General features: G+C 38.4%; 1 protein-coding gene across 2 annotated transcripts in view; it reads right to left on the bottom strand.

Annotated features, from left to right (window-relative positions):
• The window catches only part of LOC127512394 (myosin heavy chain, fast skeletal muscle), a 56,177-nt gene extending 41,199 nt beyond the window's left edge, over window positions 1-14,978 (bottom strand). The window contains exons 1-40 of one of the 2 annotated variants that reach the window (XM_051893241.1): window positions 14,911-14,958; window positions 14,768-14,807; window positions 13,928-14,142; window positions 13,691-13,834; window positions 13,450-13,606; window positions 13,316-13,343; window positions 13,033-13,138; window positions 12,785-12,877; window positions 12,602-12,665; window positions 12,410-12,508; window positions 12,202-12,305; window positions 11,979-12,117; window positions 11,597-11,715; window positions 11,359-11,508; window positions 11,103-11,273; window positions 10,718-11,018; window positions 10,554-10,618; window positions 10,374-10,461; window positions 9,813-9,930; window positions 9,605-9,728; window positions 9,365-9,501; window positions 9,016-9,271; window positions 8,680-8,922; window positions 8,397-8,573; window positions 7,941-8,086; window positions 7,748-7,838; window positions 7,287-7,676; window positions 6,098-6,224; window positions 5,716-5,834; window positions 5,433-5,629; window positions 5,166-5,349; window positions 4,900-5,065; window positions 4,648-4,772; window positions 4,234-4,542; window positions 3,927-4,130; window positions 3,719-3,844; window positions 3,459-3,629; window positions 3,256-3,360; window positions 3,033-3,128; window positions 2,810-2,941 (exon numbers count right to left, since the gene is read on the bottom strand). In XM_051893241.1, coding sequence (XP_051749201.1) covers window positions 2,810-2,941; window positions 3,033-3,128; window positions 3,256-3,360; window positions 3,459-3,629; window positions 3,719-3,844; window positions 3,927-4,130; window positions 4,234-4,542; window positions 4,648-4,772; window positions 4,900-5,065; window positions 5,166-5,349; window positions 5,433-5,629; window positions 5,716-5,834; window positions 6,098-6,224; window positions 7,287-7,676; window positions 7,748-7,838; window positions 7,941-8,086; window positions 8,397-8,573; window positions 8,680-8,922; window positions 9,016-9,271; window positions 9,365-9,501; window positions 9,605-9,728; window positions 9,813-9,930; window positions 10,374-10,461; window positions 10,554-10,618; window positions 10,718-11,018; window positions 11,103-11,273; window positions 11,359-11,508; window positions 11,597-11,715; window positions 11,979-12,117; window positions 12,202-12,305; window positions 12,410-12,508; window positions 12,602-12,665; window positions 12,785-12,877; window positions 13,033-13,138; window positions 13,316-13,343; window positions 13,450-13,606; window positions 13,691-13,834; window positions 13,928-14,142; window positions 14,768-14,807; window positions 14,911-14,943 — 5,859 coding nt within the window. In that variant the 5' untranslated portion in view covers window positions 14,944-14,958. Of the gene's footprint in view, window positions 1-2,809; window positions 2,942-3,032; window positions 3,129-3,255; window positions 3,361-3,458; window positions 3,630-3,718; window positions 3,845-3,926; window positions 4,131-4,233; window positions 4,543-4,647; window positions 4,773-4,899; window positions 5,066-5,165; window positions 5,350-5,432; window positions 5,630-5,715; window positions 5,835-6,097; window positions 6,225-7,286; window positions 7,677-7,747; window positions 7,839-7,940; window positions 8,087-8,396; window positions 8,574-8,679; window positions 8,923-9,015; window positions 9,272-9,364; window positions 9,502-9,604; window positions 9,729-9,812; window positions 9,931-10,373; window positions 10,462-10,553; window positions 10,619-10,717; window positions 11,019-11,102; window positions 11,274-11,358; window positions 11,509-11,596; window positions 11,716-11,978; window positions 12,118-12,201; window positions 12,306-12,409; window positions 12,509-12,601; window positions 12,666-12,784; window positions 12,878-13,032; window positions 13,139-13,315; window positions 13,344-13,449; window positions 13,607-13,690; window positions 13,835-13,927; window positions 14,143-14,767; window positions 14,808-14,910 lie in introns of both variants that reach the window. The other variant, XM_051893242.1, reaches the window with a different exon arrangement.
• Window positions 14,979-15,221: the final 243 nt, after the last annotated feature.

Here is a 15,221-nt window from a genome sequence, read left to right as displayed (position 1 = left end):
TGTAGGTATCTTCTGTTGCTTCCAAAGGGCAGTACTAAATGAAGAAAATTGATATTTAAACAAAATAAGAAAAATTTGGACACCTTCATCCTGTTCAAAAGTTTTCACCCCTGACTCTTAATGCATCGTGCTTCCTTCTGGAGCATCTGTGTTTGAACCTTTTTTAATAGTTGTGTTTGGGTCCCTCAATTGTCCTCAGTGTGAAAAGATGGATCTCAAAATCATACAGTCACTGCTGGAAAGGGTTCAAATATGCAAAAGATGCTGGAAATCTGAAGAATCTGCAGGACCAGGAGGATTTTTCTGAAGAACAGAGCTCAGTTTAACTGCTCAGAGCAAACAAGGGACTCATGAACAACCATCACAAATAATTTGATTGGTCAGTCCCATTTTTTTTTAGTATTTTGTAATCTGTATAAATGTCCTCCCAGATGAACACAGTGGCCAAATTTATCATTTGTCTGGTAGTCTGCCTGTTACATCAACTAATAGGGTTAACCTACAAGATTAGCAGTCCGGTGGATTACATGAACATGGTGGCGGTGACGGCAGCGGAGGTGGCCTGGGATGGAGTTAAATTGCCGGCCTGAATTATTGTCTCAGTCCACCACTGCGTTCAGTGGATGAGTTTGTTATGAAAGAGCAGTCAGCTCTTCGTCTCTTGTGCTGACAATTATAAGAGGAGACCTATTTCGCATCAGCTGCTCTCTCATTTGTTGTAAACGCGATTACATGTCACAAAGACACAAAAATTCAATTCAATTTACATTTATTTGTATAGCGCTTTTCACAATACATATCGTTTCAAAGCAGCTTTACTGAAAATACATGTGTCTACATTACAATTTAGAATGATCTGTTATCAGAGGCCAAGTTATGTATTTCAGAATTGTACAAATACAAATCATGCAGTTAGCTAACAATGCATTAGTTTAAACAATGTATTAATTTAAAGTGGATACAATGAGCTCAATAAAGTGAAGAATACATGTTGTTAACAAATGATTAGGATATATAGAAAAACTTAGCATTGGTGCATGTTGATCCAGTTTGGATCATCTGAAGTCCTGTCAGAAGTTGGATTCCTCTCGAATCGTCTCTTCACTGGTGTTGGGATATTTGAAGTCCTCGCCGGAGTTGGCGCCGTCTTTTCACTGCTGTTGAGGTATCTGAAGTCTTCACATTAATAGGCTGGATCCAAACTGGAGCTGACTTACTCTCTAGTTACCTCGGGATGGGAATCCCGAGATAAAACACAAAAGCAAATGGAAAATAATTAGCATAGCGGCTGTTCATAACATTAAGTAAATATAGTCACGTGCATTTGAACTGATATAACTGGAGTACAAGGATATGAGATGCAATATGTGAATGCTTAGCTAAAGAGATCTTTAATCTAGATTTAAACTGGGAGATTAAGTCTGGATCTCGAACAGTATCAGGAAGGCTGTTCCAGAGTTTAGGAGCCAAATGTGAAATGCTCCTTTAGTGGACTTAGGGCTTCTGGTAGTACCTAGGATATCTGAGTTTTGTGATCTTAAAGAGCATTATGGATTGTAGGGTGGTAGAATATTGGTTAAATACACAGGAGCTAAACAATTTATGGCCTTATAGGTCAGTAGCAATACTTTAAAAATGATACAGAACTTAATAGGTTCTGTATCAACACGTGCCGAGATGATAAAATTGCTGTTATGTGATCATATTTTCTTGACCTAGTAAGAACTATAGCAGCTGCATTTTGGTCTAATTGTAGCTTTTTATTGAGAATGCAGGACAACCAGCTAGTAATGCATTACAGTAATCTATTCTAACTTTTCTTCATCAGAAACAGATAACATGTTTCGTAGCTTTTATAATCTCCATCAGGGCTTCGAGCTCACTCCAGGAATGGTTATTCTTCTGGGCACTGTTCAGGGATGTTTCTAATTAGGACATTTGTGCTGCGGTGAGCTGGGCATCACTGCACACATTTGTGAGATATTATAGACTGGATGTGCCTGAGCCATCTCTGGCTTGTTCAGTGCTTGGTGTGTGAGCGGTGCGTGATAAATCTGTTGAGGCTTAATTGTGCTAACTGGAAGGCTGGTTCACAGAACACTGCAGTAGTCCAGTTTTAAGCTTTACAGTATATTCAGATAGGTACTGTATGGTTTGATTTTTGTAATGGTGTTAAGTATTAGTTTGAATAGCATTGAGGTTTAACTGTTTAAGCCTCAGAATACTATTAAACTGCAATGTTGAGTAAAGTATTTTCTAAAATTGTTTGAGGAAGATAACATCAATCCAGGGTGGAAACTTTATAGCAGAAATGTTTGTGTGAATGCATTCAGTGAAGATAAGTATTACATTTTATGGAAACTTTTTAACTTTTATGGAACCTTTAAGAGTTCAAATTTGAGAGAATCAAGACACTCAAGACACTCTTGATAATCAGCCCTCTTATGGTGTGAATAATAAGTGTATCTTGCTGAAAAAAAATAAATAAATAAATAAATCACACAAACTCTTATTATTTGATGAAATATAAAGGTTTATTAAGAAAGGTACTTTTACACTATTCATATTATATGACTCCAGTAAATGCTCCTTTCAAGTTTTAAAGATTCATTCTTCTTTGATCTGGGAAAGAAGGAAGAGGCAAACAGCCTTATTAACAAAAATGTGCTCCAATTTACATAATGAAGATAATACAGGTGTTCAAATGTCATAGTTTATCATAGTTCCACTATACTTCTGCTAAGAGGTAGTTCATGTATTTGGATAAACAATTTGAATAATAAAAAAAAACTCATCTACTCGGTCTAACCTTTCCAGCATCACGGCTCTTAACTCTGAGCTTGTTGACCTGAGACTCAGAAATGTCAGCACGCTCCTCAGCCTCTTCCAGCTCATGCTGCACCTTCCTCAACTTGGACAGGTAACCATTGGCTTGCTCCTCCTAAAGGTTTATATATATGGTTCATGTATAATCAAATTAGCATTCACATATAAATAAAAACAGTCAACATGTTCTATTAGGTTTTACATACCGCCTCTTCAGACTGCCTCTTGTAGGCTTTGACCTTCAGCTGTAGTTTGTCAACCAGATCCTGGAGTCTGGCGACGTTCTTCTTGTCCTCGTCAGTCTTCAAAAAAATACACATATTTACTAGATTAAATCTTGATCCTTTACTAAAAAATAGGTATTGTCAGTACATACAATATTATACGGACTCTTTTGTCTGAACAAACTTATGAGAAATACAGTCACACCTGATAAGTGAGCTCTTTCACTCTCCTCTCATATTTGCGGACACCTTTAACAGCATCAGCTCCACGTCTCTGCTCTGCTTCAACTTCAGTCTCAAGCTCACGGACCTATAGTAGAGATTATTTTTAATCAAACAATTCATTCATAATTTATCATAATATAACATACTTCACATTGCCCACATCATAACTATAAAGAGACTTACTCTGGACTCCAGTTTTTGGAGTTGTTTCTTTCCTCCCTTCATGGCCAGATTCTCAGCCTCATCCAGACGGTGCTGCAGGTCCTTCACTGAGACCTCCAGATTCTTCTTCATCCTCTCAAGGTGAGAACTGGTGTCCTGCTCTTTCTTGAGCTCTTCTGCCATCAATGCAGCCTTTTGCGTGAATGCAGAAATTCATTAGATCCACATTTTTTAAGTACACACATGTCTTGGTGAAGCATTTGGCTGCTACTGTTACTCACATCAGTGATGGCCTTCTTGGCCTTTTCTTCTGCATTTCTGGCTTCCTGTACAGTGTCATCAACTTCACTCTGGACGTGAATAAGGTCAGCCTCAAGCTTCTTCTTGGTGTTCAGGAGACTTGTGTTCTACAAAATGATAGGCAACAGTATGAACATTTTGAATGATGCTCTCAATTTCCTTAATTTCAGGGAAACAATATGCACTTACCTGAGAGTGCAGCAGCCCAACACGCTCACTGATATCCACCAGCTCTTGTTCAGCCACTTTGCGGCCTCTCTCTGTCTGCTCTAGAGCAGCTCTCAGCTCCTCAATCTCAGACTGCATCAGAGTGTTTCTGCGCTCCACCATGGCCACCTGCTCCTTCATGTCTTCCTGTCCTCTCAGAGCATCATCAAGGTGCAGTTGGGCATCCTGAACACAACAAAAGCTTTACAATGAGCTTTTGATGTGCTTTCTGTTGGGTTATAAAAAAAAAAATATGAACACATCCCAAAGTCAAAAAGAAGTCACATACCTTGAGCTGTCCCTGAACGTTCCTGAGCTGTTTCTGGGCCTCAGCAGCCTGGCGATTGGCATGGCTCAGCTGAATCTCCATCTCATTAAGGTCTCCCTCCATCTTCTTCTTGATTCTCAGAGCATCATTCCTGCTCCTAACTTCAGAGTCCAGAGTGCTCTGCATGGATTCAATGACTCTCTGGCTGTTCCTCTTGATCTGCTCCATCTCCTCATCCTTCTCTGCAAGTTTCCTGTCAATCTCACTTTTGACCTGGTTTAGCTCAAGCTGGACACGAAGAATCTTGGACTCCTCATGCTCCAGGGTGCCCTATGTAATATAAAAACTGCATTTAAATATCAAAATGAAAATATATATTAACAACATAGTATAATGGTTGTAGCAAGAATTCCATATTGATCTTCAGATACTTACTTCAGCCTCCTCCAGGGCGGTCTGAATCTCTGCCTTCTCAGTCTCCACTGTCTTCTTGGCTTTTTCCAGCTCATGGATGCCTTTCCCAGTCTCACTTAACTGCTCTGTCAGTTCTGAAATCTCCTCTATAGACAGAAAAAAACATATAATCTTTATCATTATAAACATTAATCATATGTGCTTACTTTTTAATGCTCACTGAGAATTAGAACATTACATTTTTTTTTTCTTATTTAACGGTTTCATTCTTACGCTGCAGATTCTTGTTCTCTCTCTTGAGGGTCTCCAGTTGATCCAGACTTTCTTCATAGGAGTTCTTCATCTTGAACAGCTCAGTGCTGAGTGAACGAGCCTCTTTCTGGGCACCTTCCAGCTCTGCCTGACCTTCCTCATATTTCTGCTTCCATTCTGCCAGGACCTTTAGTGGAGATATTTCAGGTTTGTTTAAGAAAATGATGAACAAAGCCCATTCCAGCAATACTTTCCAAAGCGAATATCATATGACTAAAATTGTTTACCTTGTCAAAGTTCTTCTGCTTCTTGTCAAGGTTAGCAGCCAAACCATTGGCTCTCTCCACATCAATCATGAGGTCCTCCACCTCAGCTTGGAGTCTCTGTTTGGTCTTCTCCAGAGATGCACATTTGGAGTTCACTGCCTCAACTTGTTCCTCTGCATCTTGCAGACGCTGAGCCAGCTTCTTCCTGTTAAGTAATACACATGACTCTGAATTCTAATCTATAATATATCTGTGAGAATTGGGAATATTATTCAATAATATACATACTTGGACTCTTCAAGCTCCTCAGTGCGCTGAATGGCATCAGTTTCATATTTGGTTCTCCATTGAGCAACCTCGCTGTTGGCCTTTGACATTCCCCGCTGCAGCTCAGCCTTTGCCTCCTGCTCTTCCTCAAACTGCTCACGGAGCAGGTCACAGTCATGACGGGATGATTGCACAGCATGGGCCAGTGCGTTCTTAGCCTAGGAGACAAAGTCACATAATATTAGCTAGTCTCTGCATTATAGTAATGGATAAGTATGTGTATGTATTGATTATGCTGTATTACCTTAACCTCCTCTTCAATATGCCTCTTAAGCTCCTCAATTTGCTGGGTGAAAGCTTGTTTGCCTCTGGTGAGCTGAGAAACTAGAGCTTCCTTCTCCTCCAGCTGACGGCCAAATTCACCTGTATAGTTTCAGATTCACTGTGTCAGATTGTGCTATGTCTCTATCAGTTCATTTCAAAACAAATGGATGTAAGATTTTATCAGTCAACATTAAAAAAAGTTCTCTAATAAGACTTTGTTGCAGTCAGAAATTCATTGGTAAACAATCTTAATACACTATTATTGTTGATTTTTTTTTATGATTATTGTTAATTATTGACGTTAATTACTTTTGATATAATATTGACTTGTTCGTGATTGGTCACAATTTGTCATTAGTTACCATTTTCAGTTTGAAATCTTGCTCTTTGAGCACTGAGATCATTTATCTGGCGAATGTTCTCGTCATTCTTGGACTTAATTTCACTAAGTTGGTCCTCAAGTGTGCGGCACATCTTCTCAAGATTGCCCTGTAAATACAAAAGTAATTAGATATTTGAAAAAACTTCTCGTTATTCTTGATTTATGTGACCCGTGCTGGCAAAATGAGTCATAATGAGCACATTTTCAAAAATGAGTTATTGGTATAATCTCTATTTAAAAAAACCTTCAAAATAATGTATGATTTGTTGGAAACAGACAAAAAAGGACTTAGCTACACCTATTTGAAGTCGATAGAGTCAGCAAAGTCAATTTTGAGAAAAATCTAGTTAAAGTTTTCTGAAGGTTCCAAAACAAAATCACCTAGCAAGCATACCTTAAAATCCCTGGTAATACCACCAAATTTGGCACACACCAAAGTCAAAACCCACATCTATCGGAAAAATATATATTCAACTTTTTTCCATGATACCACAATTGTTTGATTAACATTAATGAGAAAGAGAGCCTCTATATTAAGACCTACTGTCTTAACACTGATCTAATATAATGTTACACATCAGATGTTTTTCCTCAACAGTTAACCAAACGTTCACTTAAGACATAACAGATAATGTTTGCGTAAATACACACCAAGACAGATATTTTGAAATACTGTAATTCTGTGTACATGTGTATGTGCAGTCTGAGAGGCGTCATTGTGCTCATGCTTTGGATCTGTCAGTCAGCGCAAATAAGATCATTTTGCATGAGTTTGAAAATCACATTTCATTGGTTCAGACTCATGCAATCAAGAATTCGCTATGATTAGTCACAAAGTTGGAATGCTTCACTTTACAACGATACCAAACTTGTGCTGAGGAGAAGCCAGCAGAGAAAAACTGCAATTTTTCATGATTTTTAAAACAAAGGAAAGATTTAGGACCTCTCAGAAAACATACAAATAAAAGATCATTTTAGATGTTTAATTACTATTTGGAGCATTGAGATCACTAGACGAGGGCTTAATGAACTCATTTTTGTAAAAACCTCAAATTCGACCAAAATCGACATTTTTCACTTGTTTTGCCTGTAGCTCGTAATTAGCCTGTGCGCATTCCGAATCATTTTGCAAGCACGGGACACATATATTCTTCAGAATATTTCCCAACCTTTGCTTTGGCAACAGCTTCCAAGTTGCTGGAAAGATCATCAATCTCCATTTTGTATTCACTCTTCTCCTTTTCAAGCTTCTGCTTGACACGCTGCAGGTTGTCGATTTGCTCTCCCAGCTCGGCCACACTGTCTGCCTGCTTCTTGCGGAGGGCAGCAGCTGTAGCTTCATGCTGGAGGGTGGACTCTTCAAGATCACGACGCAGCTTCTGGAATTCAGCTTCACGCTTCTTATTCATCTCGATCTGAGCAGAATTGGCTCCTCCAGCCTCCTCAAGCCTCTCACTGATCTCCTCAAGTTCCCTGGAGAGATCAGCTCTCTGTTTCTCAACCTTGGCACGAGCAGCACGCTCAGCCTCGATCTCTTCTTCCAGCTCCTCAATGCGAGCCTATGGTGGAAAATAGTTCATTAGATTTTGGGTGATAATGATCATAATGTTTGAAAAAAATCTCAAAATACCTGAAGCTCCTTGATCTTCTTTTGGATTTGAGCACCCAGAGATTGTTCATCTTCTATCTTGCTAAGCAGCTGGCTTGTTTCAAAGTCTTTCCTGTGGGTGTTCAACAATAAGTAGTTTGTAAAAAAAAAAAAAAAAACGATAACACAACAATAAAAGTTTACAATGTTTTCAAAGATTTTATGCTTTAATTACTTTTTTATTTTCTCATCAGATTGCTGCTTTTCATTCTCCAGGTCCATGACAGACTCTTGTGATAATTTCAGGTCTCCTTCAAGCTTTCTCTTGGCTCTCTCCAGGTCCATGCGGAGCTTCTTCTCTTGTTCAAGGGAACCCTCAAGCTACAGGAAAATTATATATAAGATATGAGAGGGCTCCGAGCTTGAAGTTTGGCCTGAACCTAGAGAACTCCCCCCGGTTGTGATAAGAATGGTTAGAACTAGAAGTGAGGTGATGGGGTGGTGGAGGAATGCTGATAAACTGTTAATGAACAGAGGTAAGTATGCTGTATATATACCTCTTATCATTAATTGAGTTGATTAACTGAATGCGCTCCTCTCGTGTTAATTAGGTTAAATATCTGAGCGTGCTTCTCCCGAACTTTGTTAATAAAACATAATTTAATATAATTAATTTAGATAATCAACTCACATCATCAACTTGCTGCTCAAGTTTTGTCTTGGATTTGGTCAAGGTGTTGACTTTGTCCTCCTCGGCCTGAAGATCATCCAGTGTCTGCTGATGTGCCTCTTGGAGGGCTTTCTTCTCCTTCGTAAGCTTAGCAAGGCTCTCATCCTGAGATGTCATTTCCTCAGTCAAGTTCTTGACCTGTGTAATTTTTTGTTTCAAGTGAGGTTATATTTTACAATTTATATTCTATATCAATATATAAGACAGAGATTAAGTCTAATCTTAAACCAACTCAGTCTCCAACCTTATTCTCAGTGGCATGTTTCTCCTTCTCCACTTTAGCCAAGGTGAGCTCCAGGTCATCAATGTCTTTCTTCAGCTCAGAGCACTCATCCTCCAGTTTCCTCTTTTTGGCTGTCAGTTCAGCATTGATTTCTTCCTCATCCTCCAGTCTTTCAGTTGTCTCCTTGAGTTTACCTTCAAGCTGGATTTTGCTCTTGATCAGGCTCTCACACCTCTCCTCGGCATCTGAGAGATTCTCAGTTTCCTATTAGTAAAATAGAGTGCTATTTCATTGGAAACTACATTGCTCATTCTAATGGAGCCAAAATCAGTTAATTCAAATAAAAAAAATACTCACAGATGCTACTTGCAGCTGCAGATCATTTTTCTCTTGCAGCAGTGATACCATCTTCTCTTCAAGCTCCTTCTTTTTGGCTTCAGACTTAGCCAAAGCCTCTTTGCATTTTTCAAATTCCTCTTTCATGCCTGACAGCTCCTTCTCAGTCTCGGCACTCTTCAGCATGGGCTTAATCTTGTAGTAAACTTTCATCCATGGCCAGTGTTTGACATTCATGAATGAGCGGATGTTGTATTGGATAGTGTAAATGGACTCCCTGTCAATAATTCATCATTAAATGGCATAATCATCATTATTTACTGTTTACACAGTTATCATTGATGTCACCTTTTCTCATGACAATACTCACCTCCTCTCCGTCATTTTCACATACTCCTTCCTCATCACGTAGCCACGGCAGAGAGCCTGAGTCATTGTGACCAGAGTAGCCAATTTCTCATCACGCATCTCCTCAAGAGTACCCAGAAGACCAGCTTTGAAGAACACCTAAATTTATGTAAAACAATAAATCAAAAGATATTGATTTAACCTGTATAGGCTAAATGATCATAATCAGTGAATCCTTGAAAGTTCACTGCTGAATATGAACCTTTGTGTGTCCAAATCTGTACTCGTCATGAGCAATGTCGATGGATCCTAGGAGTTTCTCACTGGCCTTCTTGTTATCCATAAACTGTCCTTCAGGGATAACACCGGCATTCAGCACCTTATATCTGTGGAAAATTGATCAAAATACTTCATGTCTTTTAATTAGGAGCCTCCTACAGGAAATGGTATTTTCATGTGGTCTAATTTACCTCTGCTTAAAGTCACCGTATTGGATTCTGCTGGGGAAGCCCTTTCTGCAGATTCTGATACCCTCCAGTACACCATTACACCTCAGCTGGTGGATAACCAGGAAGTTCTCCATGAGACCTATAATGAACAGTTTACACCATGAACTTGGTAAATTAACTTCATCATGTATATTGAGTGCCAGAATTTCTGTCATGACAACTCTCGGAGTGTTTGGCATGGTATTGGGTTTGACAATGTTGTATGTTTGGTCTTGGCAGAATAGATCTGCTACGCTGCTGCTGCTGTACAATATAGTGTACATGAATTACCTGTAGCAGATCTATACAGGTGGAGCTGGGGAAGGTGGAGGGTTTCTGAAGCGCTGCTAAGGCAATGCTACCAAAATATTTTGAAGGTTGAGCACGCAAGCTCATTGGCTACTGATACAGCAGAAACCAATCAGCTGTGCCCTATAGATAATGATGTGATTACGAGCAGGCTGATTTAAAGGACCTACTAGCCTGTGCCATCTAGAGTTTCATGGCAGAACTTTGTATATCTTAAGCCTTTTAATACTTTACCTGGAGTCTTGGACTCATTAGGAATCAGACAGCGCACAAAGTGAGGGTGAGTGCTCCTCAAGTTGGTCATGAGTTTGCCCAAGTTCTCCTGTGGAGAATAGAAAAGGGTTGGCATGCTTTGTATTTCATTTTTTTCCCTCAAGTACAGCAATATTGCTGTGATGTCATCTTTATACATACCCTGAACTGGGAGGACACAGTCTGCATGGATCCACCCTTCTTCTTGCCGGCCTTTTTAGTAGTATCTATTGAGATACAAATTTAAAGCAATGTGTATAAATGCAAAATCAAGAAAAAAAGTTTGGTTAAATAGTTTTTTTTTTTTCTTTTTTTTTTTTCTTTACCCTCAACAACAGCTGGGTAAAGAGAAGCCAGCAGTTTGTTAGAAGACTTCTGGTACAGCTGCAGAACAGATTCATTCAATGGATCCTTGTTCTTGTCCAACCAGCCAGTGATGTTGTAGTCCACAGTTCCAGCGTAGTGAACCAGGGAGAAGTGGGCTTCAGCCTTGCCTTTGGCAGGCTTTGGTTTCTGGAAAGCATTGCTTTTGCCAAGATGCTGATCATACAGCTTGTTCTTGAAGGAAGTGTCTGAAGCCTTGGGGAACATGCACTCCTCTTCAAGGATGGAGAAGATACCCATGGGCTGTTTATAAAAGAATGTTGTTTATTACAAAAAAATATGACAATTTGAGAATAGACAATGGAAATGAATAAATTCATTAAAAACCTTCTCAATGAGCTCAATGCAAGAAGCCAAGTCCATGCCAAAGTCAATGAACTCCCAAACAATGCCCTCCTTCTTGTACTCCTCTTGTTCCAGCACAAACATGTGGTGGTTGAAAAACTGTTGCAGTTTCTCATTGGTGAAGTTGATGCACAGCTGCTCCATGCTGTTGTACTGGAGGAAAAAATAACAGAAACATTTACTGACTTCTGAATATGATTCAATTTGACATAAAAATAAATAAAATAATCATTCTTACATCAAAGATCTCAAAGCCAGCAATATCCAGCACGCCAATGTAGAAATTTCTTTGTTGTTTTGTGTCCAACATCTGGTTGATACGAATGACCATCCACAAGAACATCTTCTCATAGATAGATTTGCCCAAGGCGCTAACAGAGTTGTACACCTGTAGAATAGATATTTAATTCTGCTTCTGCAATAATTAGCCAGATTTTTTGATTGAACACATGGACATGCTGGAAATGTTACTTTACCTGTGCCACAGTCTGGCCTTTGGTCACAAACTCATTTCCGACCTTGACTCTGGGGTAGCACAAACCCTTTAGCATTTCAGCAGAGTTCAAACCCAGAAGGTAGGAGATTTTGTCAGCCTCTGTTAAATACATTTTAAAATAAATTGTCTTAGCTCTATAGAGTCTTTTGTGTATGTGTAAAATTATAATAAATCAGGCAACAGGCACTTTTACTTTTATTTTTAGATTCATTGATATGCACAGCAATGCACACTTCTAATTTATATTTACACTAAACATTTTACACACGGTCGATGCAGCTATTACTATTTTAAAGCCCAGGATAAAATAGAAGCATTAAGACTGGTCTCAAGATATACTGCAAAAAGCACACAAGTCTCACCCTCTGTGCCATCAGGCTCAGCCTGCTCCTCACGCTGCTTCTGCTTAAACTTCATGTTACCATGATGAAGCACAGCTCCAGTGAACTTGTAGATGCCCATTTTCTCCTCATTACTAAAGCCGAGAATGTCAATAGCACTCTGTAAATTACAGAGAAGAATGAGATTTATGATTTGCCATATTTATATAGAATAATTCAATATATTTAAACAGCAATGACTCACATCAGTAGCATCCAGCTCCTCTTTATCATCAATGCTGGCCACTGTGATCTGACCCTGACTGCACATGGGGAAGTCATAAGGGTTGGTGGTGAGGAGCGTCATTTCTGTAAAATACACAGATTTTTAAAAGAGTATCTTACAATATTAATATTAGTATAATATTAGTATCTTACAACATTGAAACATTGAATGAAATATGTGTACTTACCAATCAGCTCAGGCTTATGGTTGGTCATCATCTGATAGAAGATGTGGTAGCCTCTCTCATCTGGAAGCTGGAATGACACTCTAGACTTCTCCAGCAGATCTGTTGAGAGAATGTACTTGAGTCACAATCATCTGAAGAGTGACAGACAAAGACAAATGTGCAGGATGGATCAATGAAATCGTGTCCACCTACATGTCTCAATGTCAGCACTAGCCAGTTTTCCAGTTGTACCGAAGTGAATTCTGATAAATTTACCCTGTTTAATACAAAATAGCATAATACATAAAAAATAATAATCTCTTTATAGAAAACTCTGTATAGAAAAATCTAACACAACTGACCATCTGTACAGTAAATAAACAGTGGTTAACTTACAAAACGAGAGGAGTTGTCATTTCTCACAGTCTTGGCATTACCATAAGCCTCAAGCAGAGGGTTGGCAGCAATGATCTGGTCCTCAAGAGAGCCCTGAGATGTTTTAAGGGTTTTCAGTTATTTAATATTAATTAAGTTATTTAAAGACTGTTTGCAGGCATTTCACAAATTCACATATCATATAGTTTGTGTAAATCAACATCTTTCAAAATAATATATATGACATAGTTTTGTATCGCATACAGTACCTTTATTTTACCCTCTTTCTTCTTTTCACCACCTGATACTGCAACTGTGGCAAAGTACTGGATGACACGTTTGGTGTTCACAGTCTTTCCAGCACCGGATTCTCCGCTGGTTTATGAGAGATTAGAAAACAGAAGATTAAAAGACATCTAGACTTTTCAAAGTATATTCAGAAGTTCATTTCTAAATTCTATTTTGTAAATATCTCCATAAAGATTTGCCATCTACATTCTACTTTCAATTTTTAATTTTTGTCATGGTCTGAGATTAAATGAAAATACTTACGTAATCAGGACAGACTGGTTTTCTCTATCTGTTGATTGTAATTTGTAAAATATCCAGTAAATACTTCTTATATTAACAGCATCATCTAATTCACCCTAAAGAATTCTATATAATTCAATACCATAATGTCTTACCAGTCTGCATAAACTGATAGGCATTGTCAGAGACAGAGAAGATGTGGGGTGGGGCCTCCATACGCTTTTTGCCTCTGTAAGCAGTCACCACTTCTGGATCATACACTGGAAGCATCTTGTAGGGGTTCACAGTTGCACAGAAGAGCCCAGAGTAGGTCTGAAATGAGTAGAGAAGTGGTCAGATTGCTACAACACAGACAAAATGAACTTAAATGCTTTTTTATGTTGTTTCAGAACCTACGTAGATCATCCATGCAGCATAACGCTCTTTGAGGTTATACAGCACAGAGGCTTCATTGAGATGGGTCATCATGGCCATGTCCTCAATCTTGTCATACTTGGGAGGATTCATTGGGTAGACATCTTCTTCCTTAGCAACTCTCTCCTATAAATTTGATAAATTAGATATTAGATATAAAAGAAAACAATGTAATAATAATTAAATGAGCATCTACATGAAATGGAAATTAAAACTCACCTCCTGAGTGTCAAGCAAAACAACTGTGACTTTGTTACCATCTTTGCTCTTGATTGTTCCCTTGAGGTACAACTCTTTGACATCAGCCACATAGCAGGCAGTCTTGGCATCAAATGGTTTGCTCTGAGCCTCGATTCTCTCCCTCTCAGGCTTACGAAGGTAAATGGCAGCCTTGCCATACGCGGCCATCTCCGCGTCCGTACTCATGGTGGCAGCTTACTAAAGAGAGAAAAGATAAAATTATCCATTAAAAATGTCATAAATATTCCATGTAACAACAAAGGCAATACTCATGAAATGAAACACATGAATTGTGTTAGGAAAGAGGCATATTCCTAAGTTTAGGCTTACACATGAATACAGACACATAAAACAATTATTATTATTATAATTATTAATATTACTATTAGCATGATTGCAAGTATGGACAGTTTGTGATGCTATAGGGGGTTTGAGTTAGAGACTCCACATTTGCAGTGTTTCATGTTCAGACTGTCCTCTATGTTTGTGCCAAATTTGTATAACTTTCCCACAAGCGGTTCTGTGGGCTCTTATAGACTCAAAAGTGGAAGAAGAAAAACAGAATATAATAACACGATAAAAAAACAAACAAATACATTAGGTGCCTATGCTTGGCCCCTAAAAATATAGTAAATAAATGGTCAATGAGACCCAGTCCTTTAATCCTTTAATTAATCGTACTAATACATTTAAACATATTTCTTTGTAAATAAATTTCACAAGTTTTTAAAAGCAGCATGCTTTACCAGTTTTCATCTATGATACAGACTATAACAACTGTTTTCTTCTACCCTAATCCACACACTGAATCAAACTCACTTGCCTTTTGTCCTTGAGACCAGATGAAATTTTCACTACCCTTGACTAAAAAAAAAATCAATTCATTAAAATGTATTAATATAAATAAAAACACAATTACTTTAAGTACAGATGCATAAGTGATGATGATGACAGGCTCTTACCACTGGATGGAACTTCTGAGGTCTTCTCTGCATCTCTTCTGGTCTATCCTCTTGGCTTTTATAGAGGTTGTTCATGCACACCAAGCAGAATCTATACATGGGCATATATTCTGATTTATGATTAGCTTTCTTGACCCACTATTAGAAATTTATGGACAGACACACAGACATCCTATCTGATGGAATCAGTCATAAGTCAAACCTTTATTGCTTAAATATTTCTCTGACTACTGTCCAGCTAAGGTCACAGCTTCTATCTCAAAGTTCATGTGTTATTATTTATTTTTAGTCTATTAATAACATATGACACA

This window comes from Ctenopharyngodon idella, chromosome 5, assembly GCF_019924925.1.
Source record: "Ctenopharyngodon idella isolate HZGC_01 chromosome 5, HZGC01, whole genome shotgun sequence".
Taxonomy (NCBI): domain Eukaryota; kingdom Metazoa; phylum Chordata; class Actinopteri; order Cypriniformes; family Xenocyprididae; genus Ctenopharyngodon; species Ctenopharyngodon idella.
This window is presented reverse-complemented; position numbering and strand designations above follow the sequence as displayed.